At 38.1% G+C, this 23,797-nt stretch overlaps 1 protein-coding gene across 1 annotated transcript in view; it reads left to right on the forward strand.

Moving 5' to 3' along the window:
- LOC136840678 (SUN domain-containing ossification factor) overlaps positions 1 to 23,797 on the forward strand; it is a 102,875-nt gene that overhangs the window by 73,402 nt on the left and 5,676 nt on the right. Inside the window, 7 exon segments of the mRNA XM_067107393.1 lie at positions 19,267 to 20,014; positions 20,016 to 20,339; positions 20,342 to 20,492; positions 20,789 to 20,913; positions 21,156 to 21,251; positions 21,919 to 22,095; positions 22,559 to 22,736. Coding sequence (XP_066963494.1) covers positions 19,267 to 20,014; positions 20,016 to 20,339; positions 20,342 to 20,492; positions 20,789 to 20,913; positions 21,156 to 21,251; positions 21,919 to 22,095; positions 22,559 to 22,736 — 1,799 coding nt within the window.

Below are 23,797 nucleotides of genomic sequence, written 5' to 3' on the forward strand. Positions count from 1 at the left end.
GTTTGCCTTTTGAATGAAATTAAATGCAGTCATGTTAATAACATGAGAGTTAATGGCTTAATGGATCAAGAAAATAAGTATACTTACTGTTAATTTATTACACTAGACTATTGCTCCAGCTGGGAAGAAGAAGATTGCTTCAGTTGGTTCGTTCTGTGAAATTTGATACTTATGAAGGATTAATATGAAATATATTTACGGAATTTTTCAGGGTACACTTGCGTTGGTTCTCTATTTCGTCAGTCACTTTTGCACCAGTTTTGCAATGAGAGGTTCACCAGCGTGACCTTTTAGTTATCTGTAAAAGAAAACTATTGTGCCGGCATTGTCTGTCCGTCCGCACTTTTTCTCTCCGCCTTCAGATCTTAAAAACTACTGAGGCTAGAGGGCTGCAAATTGGTATGTTGATCATTCACCCTCCAATCATCAAGCATACTAAACTTCACCCCTCTATCCTCAGTAGGTTTTATTTTATTTAAGATTAAAGTTAGCCACAATCGTGCATCTGGCAACGTTAAAGGCCAGGCCACCACCGGGCCGTGGTTAAATTTTCATGGGCCGCGGCTCATACAGCATTATACCGAGACCACCGAAAGATAGATCTATTTTCGGTGACCTTGATTATACGCTGTACAGAAAACTCGATTGCGCCGAAGAAACTTCGGCGCATTTTTCACTTGTTTTCTTTTGACATGAAACTGAGTACATTTCTACCGTCACTTCCCAATTATTATTGCAATCTGTTGTTTTCAGTCATCGTTGATTTTACATATGTAGTAAAGATGAGATCTATTATCAGATCTTTATTAGAAATGTAAAACTGATATTCCACATTAGATCTGTTATTTAGTGCCGTCAGTGCACCTCATGCGGTGCACTGTAGGTATTACATGAGTTCTTTGCAGCCTGATTTTGGCCCCTAGCTGCAACCCCTTTCGTTCCTTTTACTGTACCTCCTTTCACATTCTCTTTCTTCCATCTTACTTTCCACCCTCTTCTAACAATTCATAGTGCAATTGCAAAAGGTTTTCCTCCTGTTACACCTTTCAAACCTTTTATTGTCAATTTCCATTTCACCGCCGAATGACCTCATAGGTCCAAGTGCTTGGCTTTTGCCCTAAAATTCTATATTCAGTTCAGTTCAGTTCAATTAGATCTAGTATTAAAATGGGTAAAGATCTGTAAAAAAACGTAATTGTGTATTTTTATATGTTGAAATTCAGTTTAGATAAATGTTATCGTTTAACATAGTCAAAATTAAGTGAATTTCCATCTGAAGTGAATCTTGTAAGGGGCTAAGTACCGTCAGTGCACTTCACGTGGTGTACTGTCATCATTACTAAAAGTAGTTTGCACCATCCCTTCTGCACCTAGCCTTTTACTCTAACCTCCGGTCTCACTTTCCTCTCAAATATTTTGCTGTCCAACCACTCCAATCCTCATTTTGCTGTCTCAAGCGCTGAATGGCTGAAAGTGCGCCCGTCCTTGGCTTTATAGCCGAAGTATCCTTGTATTTTATATTTTATAGTATGATTTATAGTTTGCTTACATTTTTATGTATTTATTTATTAATAACTAATCTCTTCTTTTTTTGTATTTCCTATCGCCTTCTGTTACTTCTTTCAAATGAACTCCTTAATATTCTTTAGTAGCTTGAATTTCAAGTCAGTGGCCCCTTTGGTGGGCACGTCCCATCTGAATAGTGTCCTTCATCTTCTGAATAATAATAATAATAATAATAATAATAATAATAATAATAATAATAATAACAACAACAACATATCAATCAGTCGCTTGAATTGATTATGCTTGACTTCGATCACGTATTACCTAAAAACCAAAGCGAAAAAAGATCCGGGTTTCCGGAGAGAACGTAACCGCAGCGGACGGCCGCTTCGTCCTTCCCGCGGATATCCGAGAATCGCGGATTCCGTTACACCCAAAGTAAAAAGATACAGAAATCAGAGTGGAGATTGACATTCAACCGACAGAAGTGGCAGGCGCCCGCCCGCCCACCACCACCACAGGCGCCGGTGGCACGAGCGACGATGCCCACGGAGTGGATTCCGTGCGGTCCACCGCCGACCGACTACGAGACCAAATCTGGAAACCTCTTTGCTTGGAACCAGAGCCAAAACTTGAAAGTTTTGGCTCTGGTTTCCTCGTCTCAAATGCGTGCCCCGTTGTCGAATTTCTCCGAAGTTCCAGGGGTCCTTTATCCTTCCTCATGGCGTAGGACTATGGAACGGTCTCCTACTGAGGATGTCTTGCGATTGGAACCTCGAAAGTTCAAGAGAAGATGGAATACATTACCACCATAAAACAATTCTCTTGTATTTTAATAATTTACCTATATTTTTTATCTGTTTATTTATTAATTTGTTGATTTATTTTTCTTTCCTAATAACTGATCTCTACTCTGTATTTTTTATTCTGTTACTTTCCAATGAATACCTTAATATTCTTTGGAAGCTTAAAGTTCAAGTCAGTGGCCCCTGTGGTTGGCTTGTTCCTTGTGAATAGGGTTCATCTCCTGAATAATAATAATAATAATAATAATAATAATAATAATAATAATAATAATAATAATAATAATAATAATAATAATAATAATAATAATATCTGCCTCTTCCAGCAACTCCAAACATTCTTGAATTTTATCTTCTTAGTTTTACTGGACGTATAGTTTCATGAATTGAGGACGAGAGAGGCAATACTTATCTTTCTTCATGGGAATGACAAAGATTTAGGAAATTTTTTTGTACTGTCAAAAGAACGAAAACAGACATCAATCAAATTGATGTCAGTATCGCATCTGCTTCCCTTTTCATTCTTGAACTTACAGTTCACAGAATGCATGTGTGTGTGTGTGTGTGTGTGTGTGTGTGTGTTTTGATGTGAATTAGCTCTTTGAATCGACACTTTGCGTTAAACATTGTGCACTTGAAGATCTGCTTTGATTTTGGTTATTTAACACTCTCTCTCTCTCTCTCTCTCTCTCTCTCTCTCTCTCTCTCTCTCTCTCTCTCTCTCTCTCTCTCTCTCTCTCTCTCTCTCCCCCCGCGGTACAGTTATGCAATGGGACCAGTGCTTGAGGCGTCTTGTGTTACGCAGATACCAGCCACTGGATCCATTTGGAATGGGTTACAAGACTCGAATATCATGACGGCATATTTTTAGAACATGGCGAATCCGTGAATTTATTTATTGCATTTCCAACGGGAATTTTCCGATTCGGTTTTGATGGTAGATTGGTTGCTAGCCCTGAGGAAGAGGCTGAACGGCTTCGTAGAGTTTTTGAAGCCAAGTAGTCACCTAAACGCCATATTGTTTGGAAGCTTGAATTTCAAGTCTGTGTCCCCTTTGGTGGGCTTGTTCCATATGAATAGGGTTCTTCATCTTCTGAATATTAATAATAATATTATACCCATCTATTAGGTTTCATGGTGTCTTTTCCTAGAAATAATGGACCAGAATTTTTTTCATTGTATTTCTAAGTATCGTCTAATATTCTATTATTTAATAACGCTCAACGTGTTGTTACATTAATGAAAGGTACCAGCTTACTTTTCAGTGCGCTAGGACACAGAGCAGAAGAGTAGTTTCTGTTGCCCCGTCACTAGTAACCTATGAACTTGCCTTTAAAATTTGATAAAGTAATATGTCCTTTCATGTTGTTTGATATAACTTAATGTACAGGTTATAATGTGTGTGTGTGTGAATGCAAATGAACCTCAGGACAAGGAAATAGTTTGTAAATCCTGACCGGTTTCGTCTTTAGATCTAGGACATTTTCAGATGAGACTGATACATACTGGTATGATTATAATCATATATATACATACATACATACACACATATACAGTATATATATATATATGTGTGTATGATTTTAAATCACAAAAAGGTAAAATAAAAAAAAGGTAATAATCACGATTATACGAACAAAGTTACAGCCACGAAGGAAAGAGTGAAGCCATCAGATGCTAATAATTACTTTCCTCTTATTACCAAGACATGGCCACAGCAACTGTGACCATCTTGGTAATAAGACGAAAGTACTTAGCATCTCAACTGTCTCACTCTTTCCTTCGTGGTTGTAACTTTATATATATATATATATATATATATATATATATATATATATATATATATATATATATATATATATATATATATATATATATATATATAATCCTCTTCAAAAAAATCGTGCCATTCTCAGTTTCTCTTCCATAGTAGAGTCAGTTGCTATGAAGCAGATTACGGATAGGACCTTGGATATAATTTTGCAGTCTTACAAGCACAAAAACATTCCTGAACCGCGTCCTCCAGGGCCAAACAACTTGGTAAAAAAAAGTGACGCCACAAAACTTCGGAATTTTTTTTTTTCAGGCTCTCCGTACCTAGATTACAACGCACGCTTTCACTCTTTCGATGACGATATTAATAATGTTTTTCGTCGTATATATCAATGTAAATAATTATTTAAAAAAAACAGCATTATTTGACGCCACAAATATTGGGAAGAAAAATTCTGGAATTTTTTTCCATCACCTCCCTTGTTCCTAGATTACGACACAGTGTTACGATGACGAGGTTGATAATGCTTCAAGTTGTATTTATCAATATAAGTAATTATTTAAAAAAAAAAAAAAACAGCATTATTTAACGCCACAAATATTGGGAAAAAATTCTGGAATTTTTTTAACAGTTCCCTTGTGCCTAGATTACGACACAGTGTTTCGATGACGAAGTTAATAATGCATCAAGTTGTATATATCAATATAAATAATTATTTAAAAAAAGCATTATTTGACGCCACAAATCTTTGAAAAAAATTCAGGATTTTTTTTTTTTTTTTTTTTTTTTTTCATCAGGATCCTTGTACCTAGATAAGGACGCAGTCTTTCGATGACGTTGTATACAACAATATACATAATAATTGGAAGAGTATCGTAACATTTTTCTAGTGGCTTATCTCCTCCCCGTCTCGTATAGACGGACAGGTGAACAGACCAGCCTTACCAATTTCGCGTTCCGGGGTTTGATAATGGCTTCTCCTTTTATGGACAGCTCGTTGCGTCGTCGGCTGGACTTGTTTTCCCAGTCAGTCTTATTTTTTGGTCTTTTTTTTTTTATTAGTCTTGGGCCTTCTCTACCTGAGAGTCCTGTGTCTCTTGGCAACACCACGACTCGCTTCTGATTTCAGACGGTCTCTTTTGTAATACTGAATAACTGCGTGTGTGTGTGTGTGTATTATATATATAATATATGTGTATTATATATATATATATATATATATATATATATATATATATATATAATATATATATATATTAGGTGTTTCATATTATAACTTTTTAGTTATATATATTATATATAATATATATATATATATAGGTGTGTTTCATATTCGCAAAAACTGATAACTTTTTTTCTGGCCTCCTGAGATATACCACATTATCTACCATTACGTGAATTATCTTTGTATAATATTTATATATTTATATAAAATATATACAAATACTTATATATAAATATATATATTTATTCGTTGAGTGCATGCGTGTCATATTCTCCAACTGAATGCATAATCTTGCCCATTACCAAAATAAAAATCCGCCGGGTGTTCTACGACGGGCCTGCTCCAGAGGAGCTCTCTTGTGAAGAAATGGGAGCTTTTCGTATCGAAAGTAATTGTTAATAGGTCACATAATATCTTCTCGGCACCAAAAACCGCTCTTTCCACATCGAACTGAAATGAACTCTCTGAACCTTGGGTGGGTCTGGAACCTGCCGTATCGGATTTTTCACCCCTCTCTCTCTCTCTCTCTCTTGGGTGAGAGTTTGTGCCGGCGTGATTCCATGTTCCAGAGGTTAATCAGCCTTATACGTAATGCGAAATTCTAGGTGTGGTTGGCCCAGCCACAGACGGCTAGTAGGAGACTTATTATATTGTAGCATTGGTAGGGTTCTCTCTCTCTCTCTCTCTCTCTCTCTCTCTCTCTCCGGACGGATGATTATGTGGTTAATTTTTTCCCCCATTACCGGAAGTCTTGCGATACAACGCACTTGGTTCACTAGCTACTGTCGTCAAGTACAGACATCGTGTAGTCGCGTTTCCTGTAGCTATGATGTCATTTTGAAGGACTTAGAAGCCCCTACAAAAATATTTACAGGGATCATGGTCTTTGAAGGACGTAAAAGCATTTACAAAAATATTTACAACGGTCGTGGTTTTTTTTGAAGGTCTTACAATCATTTACAAAAATATCTACAGGGATCATGATCTTTGAAGGACCTATAAAAGCATTTACAAAAATATTTACGAGTATCGTGATCTTTTGCTTGACTAAAGAGCATTTACAGAAAAATAATGATCTTCTGAAGGACCTAAAAGTATTTACAAAAATATTTACAAAAACCACAAGTATTTTTTATGTATCAGACTACAAATATTGAGAATACAAAAAGCACAAACAATTACATCTTACCGAAAACCATATTAGCGAACTGTACCTTACGTAACGTTCGGGAAAAAAGACAAAAAGACACGGTTATTTGGATTGCACGGCGCATGCGTTGACCATGAACGGTCGTAAAAAGGAGGTAATTACATTCTGGCGTCGCTGTAGAAGGGGTCGTTGACCGTAAGGGCCCCCTTTCTTTTCCAAGCTTCGTCGAAAGTGATTTAGTTGCGTCAACTACAGCCGCTGTGTCTTCTCGGAGAATCTCCTCCTGTTACTTCTCTTTATTTCCGCGATGTATGCAAGGTGGAGTGTTTGTCAGTTCAGAATCCCTTGACAGTTCTTCTTTAAAGGGCTCTCCACGTGTCTAGAAAGAGAGCAACGCCCCTTTCTAGATAAACGAGGCTCTCTAGAGATTTACGAAGAATAATGACTGATTCGTGTGGAGGTTGTCTGTTTGTGCTTGAGAGAGAGAGAGAGAGAGAGAGAGAGAGAGAGAGAGAGAGAGAGAGAGAGAGAGAGAGAGAGAGTGTGTGTGTTTAGTGAAATGCCTAATCATGTAGTTAGTGATTGTTTAGACAGTATCATTTTAACTGAATTAGGGTGTAACAGAGAGAGAGAGAGAGAGAGAGAGAGAGAGAGAGAGAGAGAATTTAGTGAAATGCATAATCATATAGTTATCGTTTAGATAGTATCATGTTAACTGAGTTAGGGTATAAACAGAGAGAGAGAGAGAGAGAGAGAGAGAGAGAGATTTAGGGGCAGCAGTGTGTGTGTGGTAAGGTGCAAGTTTCGACGGGATTCCGTACACGTGATGGCGAGGAAGAGGGTCACGTGTCCACTGCTAGCTGGAGCCGTAGCTCACGTGACCTAGAGGTTTCTCTCTCTCTCTCTCTCTCTCTCTCTCTCTCTCTCTCTCTCTCTCTCTCTCTCTCTCGTAAAATATTCATCTTACCCTGGATTACAAGCTCATATACCTCACATAACTTGTACTGTTAGTAGCGAGGTGCTAAAATTGCAAGTGTTCTGAAGACTTACTGATATAATTATTCCTTCAATGAATGTAAAATCTTTCTCCATTCCTTATTCACTTGTGTAATTTGCTCTGTAGTCCCTTCCATGTAAAACGTGTAGAATGGTGTTGACTTCGAAATGTCAGTCGTTAACCTTCACCAACAAGACGTGGGTGCTAATGAGAGAGAGAGAGAGAGAGAGAGAGAGAGAGAGAGAGAGAGAGAGAGAGAGAGAGAGAAAGATAGGGAGTTCAGTGAAATGCCTAATCATGTTGTTAGTTATTGTTTAGACAGTATCATTTTAACTGAATTAGGGTGTAACACAGAGAGAGAGAGAGAGAGAGAGAGAGAGAATTTAGTGAAATGCCTAATCATGTAGTTAGTTATTGTTTAGACATTATCATTTTAACTGAATTAGGGTGTAACAGAGAGAGAGAGAGAGAGAGAGAGAGAGAGAGATTTGGGTGGAGTGCGGCGTGTTGGTGTTGACTTTATCCAATATTTTGGAGCTAAAATCCTCCTGTAGTATATACCAGATGATCTCGGGGGCGAGACTCCTCTCCAACGCATACACTATGATTCTGCATCTGCTCGAGGAGAGGAATAATGGGTAACGATTATCTAGCGCGAAATCTCTCGCTTTATTGAGGTTCCAGCATCCGTTCGGGTTCCTTTGTCATCGTAGGTGCAGTAATCTTGCTTGATTTGCGCACAGTCACGCTCGCCTCTCCTGAGAGGGGAAGAAACTCCCTGAATTTGACGAATATCTGTGATGCTTTTTTTTTTCCCCAGCTGAGCACAGGTTTGTTGACGCTGGATGAACTTGGGATGAAGCTCATATACAGAGTCATGTTGATTTTTAAAGTTCTAATTTCAGTCGTATAGGGAAGCTAATATGTAGAACTTTGGTTTCTCTCTCTCTCTCTCTCTCTCTCTCTCTCTCTCTCTCTCTCTCTCTCTCTCTCTCTCTCTCTCTCTTCTTTTTTGGAAATAGGTGAGTCACACTTTGAAGTATAACTACAAATATGTTCATCATCATCACCATTCTTCTCTCTCTCTCTCTCTCTCTCTCTCTCTCTCTCTCTCTCTCTCTCTCTCTCTCTCTCTCTCTCTCTCTCTCTCTCACAATGCCTGTCTGTGTCCTTCCCTATCTGCAGCCCTCAAGATTGGCACACGAACATCATTGATCTCACAAGCAGGGGGTCTCACTCAGCTTTGTGGGGAAGGGGGTTGCCCGCTTGACGCGTGAAACGACAGTGCCATTGCCAGGGTAGGCAGGGGGAGTGCCTCATAGCTTTAAAAATTCTGTGCCGGTGACTCGACTTGTCGTAGTAAAAGAAGGAAGTTTGTTGGGCACCACGTAAAATAATCCCCCAATTTCAGTGTCTTATTTTGCGTCAGTGATTTTTTCAAGTTAATCTGTCATTTTTGTAATATATAAATAACGCTTGCTAAGTTATTATTATCCCATCACGAAAAAGACATTTAGCAAACGAACTTGGCACTGAAATGTCCTTGCCTCGTTCGTCTTTTCTCGCGAGTCTTTCCATGAATGCCAAAAATCCGTGGCACTGGGATGGTGGGGAGGGTTTGGGGGAGGTGGAAGCACTCTTCTCGAGTTGTCAGATTCCGCCACATCTTGTTGGTGGCACTGTCGTCGGTCTCAGGTGGAGGGGTTGGGGGTGGGTTGGGTAAGGTCGTAGCAGATGGCGTTACGTAACATTTCGTAATTCGGAAGGAGGCATTCCTGCCCTTTTCGTACGTATTGCAGCGAGTGAATAAAAATTGTTACGTTGTCGCAGTGTGAGAGATGTTAAATATGACGGATGTTCAATGCATTGACTCAGTAATGAGTTAGACGTCTTCGAATGAACTGCTTCCCGCACTGCAGAGTGCCATTGTTCGGGACGATCGCAAAGGCACTCAGAATGTAAATAGATTTAAGCACAACAAGTCACCACGCGTGTTTGTTGGACGTGTTTTCTCTTATTTGTCGTTTTAATGATGCTTTAGCTGTTTATTTTTTTATTTTTAGAAATTGCGTTTTAGTTTTCTGTAAAAGAAAATTATTGTGCCGGCTTTGTCTGTCCTTCCGCACTTTATTCTGTCCGCCCACAGACCTTAAAAACTACTGAGGCTAGAGGGCTGCAAATAGGTGTGTTGATCATCCACCCTCCAATCATCAAACGTACCAAATTGCAGCCCTCTAGCCTCAGTAGTTTCTATTTTATTTGAGGTTAAAGTTAGCCATAATCATTCTTCTGGCAACGATATAGGATATGCCACCACTGGGCCGTGGTTACAGTTTCATGGGCCTCGGCTCATACAGCATTATACCTGAGACCACCGACAGATAGATCTGTTTTCAGTGGCCTTGATTATACGCTGTACAGAAAACTCGATTGCGCCGAAGAGAATTCGGAGCATTTTTCACTTGTTTTGTGTTCTTTATGGATATTAATCTGAAAGTCATTTTGAAAATCAGTCGTTTTAATGATGACTGAAACTGCGTCGTTGTTGCATAAATTCAGTGCATGAAATGCTTTAAGTTTTTTTTTGTAGAGCAGCCTTTGTGAATTACCTATATGTATCATGTTGCCAGGATGTTTGCGTATGTGAAAAGAACTCAATTTCTACCACAGAATTCACCTGATATATCGCTTCAAGATTTGTGAATTCTTTGGGAATTTGTGACTCGCACCAGGTGTGAAAAACGAGCGTGGAACGCCCTAGCGCTTCTAAAAGAGAAATGCTCTCTATGTATATATATATATATATATATATATATATATATGTGTGTGTGTGTGTGTGTGTGTGTATGTATGTATGTATGTATTATACCGTAAGCGCTAATTATGTTAATTATGCCCTGTGTCCATTTTTCCTCACGTATGCTAACAGCTATACATTAGATTTTATCATGTATAAATGAATCTGCCGAGATACGCTTGGCAACAAGTAACAATCCATGATTGTATTTGTTGCCTTTGTTGCATTCATGTATTGTATTATTGTATTTGTTGCTGCTTTTAGTTTTGTAGTCTCGGGTATGGAATTCAAGTTCTCTGACTTTTCCTTAATAAGATTGAACGCTTTCGGCAGCCATAATTCTTTAGGTCCCGTTAATCGGTGAATGACAATTAGCGTAGGGTCTGTTTATCTTGAAGTCATTAAAATGTCATTCCACGCATTTTCTCTGTCGCAGAATTGCGTTAAAACAACGGAATCGCCTGCTGTGGTTCCGAGGGCTTCTCGTCGCTACACAACAACATTACGTTGTTGTGAAGATAGGCGGCTAATCAGTGGTGGCTAGCTACAGTAATTGTTTACCAATCTTTCGCTTTCAGATAATTGGAGATTGGTCTGTTGTTATGTAAAAGTTTTTATTTGTGTTGCAGTCCGTCCCCAGTGGTAACACACACAAACACACACACACACACACACACACACACTATATATATATATATATATATATATATATATATATATATATATATATATATATATATATATATATATATATATATATATATATTCAGGCTGAATTCATTCAGATGTTTATATTTTAAATTAGAGCTGATTGACACGGAAGAATAATTCACCCATTCTGACCTCTTTCAAGACATCACGTTTATTCATACACCTGTCCAGAAATACGTAACTCATGTTTGCACGTGTTTTATTGTATTTTCTCTGAAAAAAATTTTTTTTTTGAAAACTCAGTGTTTGTGCTTTTAGTTCCTTCTGGTATTATCTAGATGTTTTTACTGCTGTGTCTTTGCTGAGGTATAAAGTACAGAGCTGTACTTTGACCTTTTCGTTACCTTAATTGCGACGTCATGAATTAGGTCAAGTGTATCAGTCTCCTGCCTCTTGTTTATATAACGTCTCTTGTCGTTAATTCCTTTGGATTATCTTTTTCATTTGGCCCTCTCCTTCGAGCCGTTAATCATTCCTGAGTAAGTCACTTGATAGCGTCCGGTCTCTGTGGGGGGGTAGTGCTATCAGCGCATTTCACGCGGTGCATTGTAGGCATTACTTGCGGTTCTTTGCAGCGTCCCGTCGGCCCCTTAGCTGCAACCCCTTTTATTCATTCCTTTGACTGTGCCTCCGTTCATATTCTGTTTCTTCCATCTTACTTGTTTCAACCACCTCCTAACAGTCGCTTCTAGTGCAGCTGCGAGGTTTTCCTCCAGGTACACCTTTCAGACCTTTGTAGTCTCAATTTCCCTTTCAGCCCTGAATGACCCATGGGTCCCAGCGCTTGGCATTTGACCTAAATTTCATATTCCAAATTCAATTCCAGGTCAGTGCAAAGTTCCTCATCTAGGTCCCAGCTCTTGACATTTGACCTAATTTTTAAATGAAATTCCATTCCATTCTATCTTTTCACGTGGCACCCGCCTTCAACCCGTAAATCACTGCAAAGTGTGTCATTTTCTGAAGGCAAGGATGTACCGTTGCTTGCTGCTGGCACAACAGCAGGGGGCAGGCAGGTGAGAGAGGGATGCTTGCGAGATCGGTGTTTACCTGCGAGTATCCCTGGCAACCAGCAGCGTCATCTAGGCGAGGTCCGGGTGTCGTCGCTTGTTGGTGATGGCGTCGTCTTCGCTGTTTATCTGCTGACCTCGCTCCTTGGCCGGGTTATCGGCGTCTTGATACATTTATCATCTGCGTTCTTCTCCGTCTTTCGAGTTGATGGTTTGTTCCCTTCACATAAAACGTGGCGTTTTTAAAGTCGAGTGTTATAATATATTGTGACGCCAGTAATCATAAATCACACAATCGTATGTTGTGGGGTGCCGTACCATATTCAGAGGATCTTGCTTCGACCGTGGTTTAGGAACTTCAGGCAATCATGTTTCCACGTCGGGGCGAAGTTTCCAAGTTTTATTTTTGTATTGTGCACCTTACGTGGTGCACTGTAGGCATTACTAAAGGTTCTTGGCAGCCACCCCTCGGCCACTAGCTGCAACCCCTTTCATTCCTTTTACTTGACCTCCATTCATATTATCTTCCATCTTGCTATCCACCCTCTCCTAACAATTCTTTCATAGTGCAAATGCGATGCTTTCCTAATGTAACACCTTTCAAACCTATCGACTCTCAGTCTCCTTTCCAGCGCTAAATGACCTCCTAGGTCCCGGTGCTTGGCTTTTGGCCTAAACGTTATATTCCATTCCACTAAATGACGTCTTAAAGAGAAGAGTACTAATTTACATTATGAGGCTAGAAAGAAATATGAAATGTGTACCCAACTGTTCATGCGTGTAACTTTCCGTTTAATACTGCAGTACATCTTGTATATAATAATATAAACCTTTAATTAACAGGTTATTATTAGTAGGAGACCCTTAATTTCTTCTTTAATTCCCTGAGGCTACAGTCTAGTAAGTAAGACCTTCAGTACACTAGTAGTAATTCAGTTGATGGTGCGTTCGACTCATTGCCTTGCAAAAATGCATTTAGTGTTGCTTAGTGCGAACCAGTGTTTTATACAGTAAACCTCTCTCTCTCTCTCTCTCTCTCTCTCTCTCTCTCTCTCTCTCTCTCTCTCTATATATATATATATCTCTATATCTCTCTATATATATATATATATATATATATATATATATATATATATATATATATATATATGCATTTGCGCTTAAATATATGCGTCAACAATATGTATGTATATACACATATAAATAAATAATACATGCATACATATTGTTGACGCATATAAACACATGCGCCAAATTCATCCAAATTCAATAGTAACCCGGTAATCACTCACCTACCATTATACTTTTCTGTTGAAGAAAGTGCTCGCACTCGATCGAGTGTGTTTATGTGTGTATCTGCGTGTGTATGTGTTAGTGTGAGTGTATCTGCGGACCTCTTAAATTGACAGTACTGTTGAATCCATTCACGTCTTTTTCCCGTCATTCGGGTTAAAATTAAGCCCTTCCATATGGCGACTTGAAAGTGAATGTGGTTTTTTCCCTCCGACACTCTGGCGCCACTGATATCCCCCCCTCCCTCCACCTGGTCGTGGAGGGGGATACGTGAGGGCCCCCTCCCTCCTTTCATCAACCCCCCCTTCTCTCCTTCCCCTCCTCATCATTATTCCACCTGCTGGTCCGCTTGTATGTATATTTTTTCCCTCTGCAGAGAACATTTTCTTAATCTGATTTTCCATTAAATTCTTCTGTTGTTCCCCGTGAATGTAATTTATATACTTTTCATTTTACTTTTGTCCCTATAAATGTAATTTTTTTATTATATTTTTATTTAACTTTGGTTCCCTTAAATATAATTTTTTTTATTATATATATTTTTTATTTAACTTTTGTTGTATTTTTTAAATTTGTTATTTGACTTTGGTTCTCGTAAATGTAATTTTGTATTATATATAATTTTTTTATTTAACTTCTGTTTCCGTAAATTTAATAATTTTTTAGGTTATGATTTTTCTTTAAATTCTTCTGTCTCCTGTGAATTTAATTTATGTATATATATATATATATATATATATATATATATATATATATATATATATATATATATATATATATATATATATATATATATATATATAGTAATGCGTGGTTTATTTTCAAATCCTCTAATGAAAAACGAGTGAATATCTGTATCGTTTTATTTTGGGTGTTTAAAATCACAGGTTACCGGCAGAGAAACTTGAGGAAGGAGCAGAAATAAAGAAAATAAATAAATAATTAAATCCAAAGTTTATGTAGGGCGTATTCTGTGAACCCTCGAGTAAATAACTCTGGGTTAAAAGAACCTGTTAGGGATTCTTACGTTTTGGCCCGAGACACAGGTTTGTAGTACATGTCATTTTACGTAATGTCTCTCAGCTTAGGGTTCGCGCCTGGCCATACACACACACACACACACACACACACACACACACACACACAGAGAGAGAGACGTATTCATCGATTGACTGGCTTGTTTCCTCCGTAATTGATTTCGTTCCCGGAGTTGTGGAATCGACCTTATTAGTCATACAAGTTTGATAATACAGTATATTGAATGGAGCTTTTTCATATATATATATATATATATATATATATATATATATATATATATATATATATATATATATATATATATATATATATATATACACACACACATATACATACATATTCATACACGTGCATTAGTGTGTGATTCATCGCTTTCACATGTTAGGTAACTGCCGGCCACTAATCTCACGGGTGTGCTCAGTCTCTCAGGCTGGTCCACGTGAATGTGAAATCAGCTTGACATTTGCTGTAGATTTAGTTAGGGGATAATTCGACTTCCAGTAGATTACTTGTGACCTTATAGTCCTTGCTCTTAGATATCTGTGACATGTAACTGATAAAACCCCACAGTGTGTGTGTGTGTGTGTGTGTAAACATAAGTCGAAGTTTAATCTCTGCGTTCAGTACCTTTGAACCGAGAAGTCTCACGTTTTTATCGATTATTTTTGTTTTGGTATTGTTTTGATGTCGTAATTGCGCATACAACTCGAACACGGTATTAGTAAGTTTTGAATATTCGAGATTTTGTTTGGTACAGGTGACTGTTACCCAGTTATTCAGTTCATGACTTATTCAAAGCCCCACGCGAGTCTTCTGTGTCGAAATGACATATTTGATATTTATGACGTGTTACTCGTGAAATGACCTTTCCATTTGACATGACATGTCTATAACGTACCCTTCAAAGTCATGTTTATAACCAGCCTGCATCCCACTCTCATGGCTTTTCCAATAAGACAACGAAGATCATTTATGGAGGAAACAATAGGCTGGTCAATCAATGAATGTGTGCCTCCCTCTCTCTCTCTCTCTCTCTCTCTCTCTCTCTCTCTCTCTCTCTCTCTCTCTCTCTCTCTCTCTCTCTCTCTGCCAAAACGTAAGAATTCCTAACAAAACCCATTATGATAAATGTCAGCTTCGGTATATTCCTGCAGTAGGAGGTGTCTTGCACGAAGGCCCCAGACTGCAAGCAAGGCCTTTGCAAACAGACCGAATTGCTAACTAGATACAATGACAAATCATTAACCCCTACCTCGAATCGTGTTTGGCTTGAAACGGGGGGCGGGTGGGGGCGTGGTTGCGGGCGGAATGCAGATCAACTTTCTATGGGAGAGCAGCTACGTTCATGTAATGTTGCTAAGGTAACGGGAACTTACTCCCCCCCCCTCTCCTTTTCTTATGGTAGCTGCACCTTTGCTTTCGCGAATGATTTTTTCGTAAGTAGTGAGAGAGTATTCCGCCATTGCTGAACAGTTTGATCCAGCGTTGAGTTCATGCTGTTTTCTCTTTCTGCCGAGCAACCCAGTTGGTAAACCTGTTCTGGGTTTGTTTACTTCATTCTAGGCAGATCTTGACTTCCCTTCTCCGGCGCCACATTCTCTCTACACAAAGGAGCGGCATTATAGAAGCCTCTCCTTGCCAGGAGGAGACATTTTCACAACGTCCAGGCAGAGCATGGCTGTCGCTCGTCATCGCCGGCTCTTCTGGGAAGGGAGATTTAGCATGAACCTTTTCTCCCCCTCCGGTTGTGGGCCGCATGTAGGCTATAAAAGGAACTTGGGGACATTTGCTATAGCGCTTGTATTTTGTGCTTAATCGGGGAGACAGTCTGTTATTCATTTGTACGATTTGGAAACACACATAACATCCAGGTATATATTATACCCAGAGAGAGAGAGAGAGAGAATGCGCCTATCTTTTTTTCACTGGCTCTACCTCGCTTCATCTGTTACGTAAGGCCCCTACGCCGCCTGTGTTAGGGTTAACACTCCCTGTACGAGTCTACGAGATGCAGCAGTGTTTTTCATCTCGCCTCGTCGTGAGAGAAGCTCATTTGATAACAAGGCTGCGTAATTGCGAGAAATAAATGGATCGAATTTATATCTTTGTTATTGATTGCAGCAGTGTTCAGTTAAGCCCAGACTCTTCTAGTAGGGATTTTTAGACTCATCTTGCTGTTTTAAGTATCTCGATCTCGAATTTTATCTCGATTGTCAATCTAAGTCGTCTTCCAGCGAACTTGAAGAATGAATTGTAACACTATTACACACACACACACCATGCTCATGAGAAATAGATAGATGGTAACACATAGGCCAGAAGTCTTACACCAAAAAAAAACTGCATGATATCCTCATTTATTTTACAATTCCTCTACAATGAAATAATCATCGGAGACGCTCAGTGGGGAAAAAATTACTTGCCTGACGAAAATATCAGCAGAAGGACCACCACCAGCAGAAGCAGCAGCAGCGGCAGGGGAAAAGGGCGACATTCGATAACAGCAGTACCTTTAAAGCAAAGTGCGCCGTTGCAGAGGACCGAAAAGTTGCTGACGATACTCCGTGACCCCTGGAGTGTTGATTGTGGCCGTACCCGAAGGCTGCTGCAGCAGAGGCTGCCGCTACAACCCACCAACCGCGGCCGAGTTCCTTCCAGCCAGCGCCTGCCTATCTTCACAACATCACAACTGACGCCATACCATGATATTGAGTTTTGTTTAAACCTTCCTTCATCCTGTAGCGAGATGCAGTTTTATTATCGAGAGAAAAGAACGACAATCCGGAGAGATAGAAACTTTATTATGACTGGTTGCGAGACTTTCCTTTGTCACGGTTGTGTTGAATGAGGAAATGCTGAAAGAAAAAAAAAAGCAGTGTTTTAGAAAGTCAGATGCAGCAGTCAGGAGGAATGTCATGAAAAGACTTGGAGATAGACTCGTGTCTTTGTTAGAGCAGGCGAATTGTTTGCTAGCCATTTGCTGAACTTTTTCAACTAGTCTGAATTTGACTATTTAAGAAGTCTAGTCCTTATTTGATATATATATATATATATATATATAATATATATATTATATATATATATATATATATATATATATATATATATATATGTATATATATGTATGTGTGTGTGTGTATGTGTGTGTGTGTGTGTGTGTATGTATGTATGTGTGTGTGTGTGTGTAATGTATGCATGTTTCCTTGCTGATCTGATGTCAGCCATTTACAAACACCTGTTTTGATTTCATTTACATTTTAACCTTTTTTATTATCTCCAGGCAGTAATGAACATTTTTAGTATACATTAAATCAGTTATTTCCCCAGATATTTTATTTATTATTCCTTGGTTATCTTCTGATTAATAAATTAATAATAATAACTCATTAACAAGAAGAATTTGAGAGTGAGACTGTTTAGTCTTCTTGAAGAGAATGGTTGAGAAGACAACATCTTTGAAATTCTTCTCATACCAAATCCCTTCCCTAGGCTTGGTCATTACCGTACTGTCATTGCATACAAATGGTGAAGTCACAATTTTTTATTTAAATCTAACTGAAGTGTGTTCCTGTATCTTCTATAATAGTAAAATCCAAGTGGATCTTTCTTGTTTGTCCACCGTGGGTGGGGATGGGGTAGGTAGGGGAGACATGACACATCCACCCTCCTCCTGCAAACCTGTTTGTCCGTTGCAGATGGGGGCGGGGTAGGTAGGGGATCAGGAGGGTAAGGGAGACATAAGTTAAGTATATCTTAGTTTAACCAGACCACTGAGCTGATTAACAGCTCTCCTAGGGCTGGCCCGAAGGATTAGATTTATTTTTACGTGGCTAAGAACCAATTGGTTACCTAGCAACGGGACCTACAGCTTATTGTGGAATCCGAACCACATTATAGTGAGAAATTAATTTCTATCACCAGAAACAAATTCCTCTTGTTCTTCACTGGCCAGTCGAAGATTCGAACTCGCGACCAACAGAGTGGTAGCTGAGAACGTAACCCGCTCACCCAGCGAGGAACTAAGGGAGACATTACAGGCAGCGTCGGGTTCCAGCTCAATGTAGCGCACACCATCAAACTCATTATAATAATAGATTTTACAGTCATTGTAATAATTTCTTCTTCCACAATTTACTCTTTAAAAAATTCTGGGTACCAAGAAAATCGTATTGGCGTCTAATTGTCCTGACCGAATGGAAGTTTGTCTGATTAGAATTCTATATTAAAGTGTTGGATCAGTGCTAAACATAGAATGCCAAGTGGATCTATAGGCATATCAGCATTTTTTTTATGTAAACATCACTCTGATCTTGTCAGCAAGAGTCAAGGAGTAAAATATAAATATTTTTACTACATCTTTAATGCTTATATTTTGCCTGAGTTCTGGTACTATATAAATACAGGCTATGCACACAAAGTTTATTGGTTTTGTTATAAGTGCACATTTTAAATGCAGATAACCCTAACATAATAGGTATATTACAGACTTTGTGGAAGTTTTATTTCCTTATGTCAGAAAAGATAAAAAAATAAAGATTAGTTATTACTATTAAAGAAGTCTTAAACCTGAGATTTGTGTGTCTGTTTTATGGAGCCCTGGGGGGACCACGAGAGTGTAACGCCTTTAAGGACTCTCAGTGGCTATCAAAACTAGGTTTTTCTTATGTCAAAACCTGTTTTAGTTATTGGTCTTCACATGTTTTGCTAACTGTTTTAGTTTTGTGTTAACAGCATTTGCAGAAAGTTTTATCCACAGAAAAAAAAACAGTCCTATAATTCCTGTCCACATATATTTAGGTGAATTCTGATGACATAACACAACAGTGTAGGGTAAACTGTGATCACAGATGGAAGTGTTTATGGTACCTGGTACTTTAAGATTTGATGGAACTTCTATAATGATTTGTTCATCTTTTGGTGTTTTGAGTATACTAATTTGAATTATTTTTCATTTAATTTCAGTGTACCTCCTGTTGGCAGCAAATTAGAACATGATGTCGTCAGTGCCATAAAGGTCAGGGCACATGACCTAGTTGCCAATAAAACCGTTGACCCCTCGGAACTTATAGACGGCACCAAAACCCTCTTCACTGGCACAGACAGGAAAACGCTTAGCAGATTCTCAGATCCAAGAGGTTTTTTCACCAACGTATCTTCCAAGAGTTTAACCCATGACCACAAGAGTAGTAACAATGCTGCCAATGACTTCATCTCCAGGGGTAGCAATTCAAGTAGCTATGATTTTAGGAAGATCATCATTTATCCTCATAAGAAAAGGCACCAGACTGATGATGGAAGAGACTTGACGGCTGAGGCCCTGTCTGAAGGCGATGAAAGTATCAAGGCGTTAGTTGGTGGTCAGATTGAGGATGTTACCCCAGAAGTAGAAAAGTCAAAGGATAAAAATGATGAAAGTGGAGCAGATGAGGCAACTTTGGAAGGAGCTGATCAAGACCAAGGAGACACTGATAAGGAAAAGTCTCATGAAAAGAGGCAGAAGAAAAAGGAGAACGAAGAGTCAGTTACAAAGTTAGAAATGTACCTCAGTACTGACGATTCTGACGATGAAGCGGAAAAGGAGAAGCTAGAAAAGGACGAAGAAATAGCCGAGTTCAAAGAGTCCTCGGTCGCTGAAGAGTCCACGTCCATAGATACCAAAACCAAAACTAAGACAGGGAAAGAGAAGAAAAAATCTGCCCCTGACAATGAAGTGGACAGTGTCGAGGCAAAAGAAGCAGCCCAGCAGAAGGAAACAGAAAAAGCAGTTGACAAAACAGAAGAAAAACCTGAGGTGGTTGAAATTTCCAGAGGAAGAGCTGAAGGACAGTAAATTAGACGTAGGGAAGAAGCTGGACGAAGGTGAGGGAACCGACAGGAAGGAAAAAGGGAAAGAAAGAGTAGACGAGAAGGAAGTAGAAACAGAGGAGGAGAGCAAAGCTCAGGAAGAGGAGAAGGAAAAGGAAACTGACAGTGACAAAGACAAGGTGGAGGAGGATCAGCCTGAGAAGCCAGAGGAAATAGCATCCGACACAGAGGAACCTGTAAAGGGAAGAAGTCTTCCGATTCCAAGAAGAAGGACAAACCAAAGTCGGAGGAGGTAGAAGAAGGTGGGGTTGAGAAATCAGAAGATACTCTGGAGACGTATAGTCAGTTCACTCAGCGTGTTAGTGCAGAGAAGAAAAATGATGGTAAGTTGATGTAGAGTGAACGCTGATTGATCTTGATAAGACTTACTGTATGACAAGATCTTTTACCACAGTTTTCTAGGCACCTTTAATACAAAATGATGACATACTTATAGTAAAGGGAAATTCATTCTTAATCTAAAAGTATATATCAGTATGAATTTTATACTGAGCTGTGTATTTTATCAGTTTGGAATTCTGTGTAACTTTCAGAAATGACAGACACTTGTCATAATCTCTCTCTCTCCCTCTCTCTGTCTCTCTCTTTGTAACATAAGTCTTCTTTTGTCCCTTTGCAGCTACCAACGGTCATGGAACTAATGGTCACAGCAAGGGTTCCAAAGTGAAGGGCAAGAATTATGCTTCACCAGATTGTGGGGCTAAACTAGTCCAAGCTAATCCAGAGGCATCCCATTCTTCAAAGGTATAGTTAAGTTTGTGCTGTTTATAATTGTGGGTGTTAATTCCTGAAATGCTACCCAGATATGATTCTTTAAATTATAGTTTGTTTTTGTTTGAAATTGAATATCATTTTGACTAATGATTGTTACTTAGCATTTAGTATTAATGAAAATTCTTAGCTTTTCTGATTTTTTTACCTGTTTTTACTTATTCTTGGAGGGTATGATATTAGCTTGCCTCTAATTAAAGATTTTATGTTGGCAGGTTATTCATCCAAGTAAAGACGAATACATGTTAAACAAATGTCGTGATAAAATATGGTTCGTCATAGAGTTGTGTGAAAGTATTCGTCCACAAAAGGTATGTATATTATATTTGTACTGCAATTACAAGAATATTACTTAGAAAGTCATATGGTACAGGCCCAGAAGTAAAATATTTAGAAAAAAGTAAATAACAGTGTAAAGGAAATTGTAATTAACAAAGATCATCGTTAAAATGGTATTTATATTATTGACATTTACAGAAGTGTAAATGAAAAATTAAAGGTAATGTTACTTTAAAGTTGAACAGTACTTCTGATATTCCAAGGAAGACCATTCTAGTTTTGCAATAACAAATGTGTTACAGTTTAGAATTGATAAATAATTACGATTACTTGGGCATGTTATAAAAATATTTGTCAAAGTGTTGAAGGAAAGACTAAATCAACAATGTTCAGTTTGCTGGAGAAATCAGGAACAGAGGTTAGCCTTTGTAAGAATCACACACAAGAAAAGTACTGTGTGAGGAGGAGTTGTATTATATGTATGTAGATTTCAAGAAAGCATTTAAACTCAATAAGATTTACCCAGAACATATCATTGGAGAATCTGTTTATTTTAGGATTATTGTAGCAAATACAAATTCTTGTTCTTCCATGTTACAGCTTTTGAAAGTTGGTTTTAATGTTCAAAATATTGGTACTATTTCATTTTGTAAAGAATTATGCATGAAAGTTAAATTTATGTACTTGTTCCCTTCACAGTTTGATATTGCCAATTTTGAGCTCTTCAGCAACTTACCCAAGGACATCCAAGTTTTTGGCAGCCACCGCTATCCATCTCGGGATTGGACCTCTTTTGGATGGTTTAAGGGACAAGAAGGAAACAGAGGTCTTCAGTCCTTTCGTATTGAGACTGAAGATTTTTTCAAGTACATTAAGGTATGGGAGATGGTTTTATAGAACTGACTGATTGTTGCATTCCTTACAGATTGATTTTGTATCCTTCATGAAATGTGAAATGTAGCTCTAAATTTTAATATTTAAGATGTATGGAAAAATCTTTTGAGTCCATTATAATACTGTTTAATTAGACCAGGCTAGAAAAATATTTCTTTGACTTTTCCAAGTTTGAGTCAGGAAAGACCAGTGATTGATAAATGTATGATTATTGCTAAAAAGAGAACTGTCAGCTGCTGTTTTGAAGAGGATAATTGTATTGCATGTCTGAAGTTGACTCACAGAAGTCTAAACTTTTGCCTGTCTGTTTTGGTAAATTAACCCTTCCTGTATTCAGTATAAAGTTAAATAAATTTATTTTGCATTATGTTCTAGTTTTGTTAAAATGTCTTGGCTTGACGTGTACGTAAAACTCACACTCCACATTACTTCTTTCTTGATACAGGTGGAAGTCACGAGCAATTATGGATCAGAATTCTACTGTCCAATATCAACTTTTCAAATATTTGGCTTATCAGAATTTGAAGTTATAGACACCATAGAAGACCCCGTAGAAGACACTGATGATGAAAATGAGGCATTTACTGATCCACCAGAAGAAGTCACAAAGAAGAAGGGTAAAGGTAAAGTGGTGGTCATTACTAGCAAGCAGTGAAGTAGTTTTAAAATTTGCTTTGCACTGTTTTGATGCTTGAGTAATGTTGCTATAGAAACTTGTATTATGTGGTTTATTATATGCAGTTTGTATTAGAATTTCTGTACTGTATTGCCATGTGGACGACAGAAGATGCATTATTGTTTATCCTAACTGGCAGAAAGTGAACAATGTTTAACATGGTATGCAAAATGTACTAAATAATACAAAAGAGGAAAACTCATACACCACCATATTCATTTTGAATTGTGCTAAAAGAGTAAGAAAAATTCTCACATCATGTATAGGTGTCAAAAGAATTTTACAAAGAAAAACTGTAAAGCATAAATATCTCATTGCTTCAACAATTTAGACATGTTCATGGTAGAGTATTGACAAACCAGTTACCTTTGCATTAGTGCTACAATTAGCAGATGTTTATGGTCCCATGAAAAACTAAGGCATAAGAACTAGACACTGAAACACGAGCCCCACATAAGGAGTGTCTGAACCATCTTTTAACTTCGCTTCAAGTACTGATACAACATTTGCTAGGAAAGTTTGTATCTGTGAAATGGATTTTTTCAAACTTTAGACATTAGTCTTAAAGATTTAGATTATTGTTTTGCTAACTGGCCTTGTTATATGTTATGTGGTCACTAATTACTAAATCCCTCATTTTTGCCTGTGAAAAACTGGCAAAAGGGTTGGATTTACACAATTTTTATATACAGGCCTCTTATTAGTGTTAGACAATTATGCCATATGTATTTTCTTTTACAAGATCTTATTACATAAGCGGTTAACTATGGTTGATACTTTTTGAAAGAAGAGGTAATTTGACTCAGACACGTAATTAAGGTATTTAGAAAAGAAGGTGATGTGAATTAAGTGGGCAGTTGAGGTAGAGAAAGCTAACTTCAGGTTAAGTTGTCCCCTTTCCCATCATCAGTATTAGTTTAGATGAATGAATTTCTTATTTCCATATGATGTTAAAAAAAAAATATGCTCATTTTTTCCATGAGTGTAACTTTTGCATTTTCCATTTCA

This window comes from Macrobrachium rosenbergii, chromosome 8 (assembly GCF_040412425.1).
Source record: "Macrobrachium rosenbergii isolate ZJJX-2024 chromosome 8, ASM4041242v1, whole genome shotgun sequence".
In the NCBI taxonomy this organism is placed as follows: Eukaryota; Metazoa; Arthropoda; class Malacostraca; order Decapoda; family Palaemonidae; genus Macrobrachium; species Macrobrachium rosenbergii.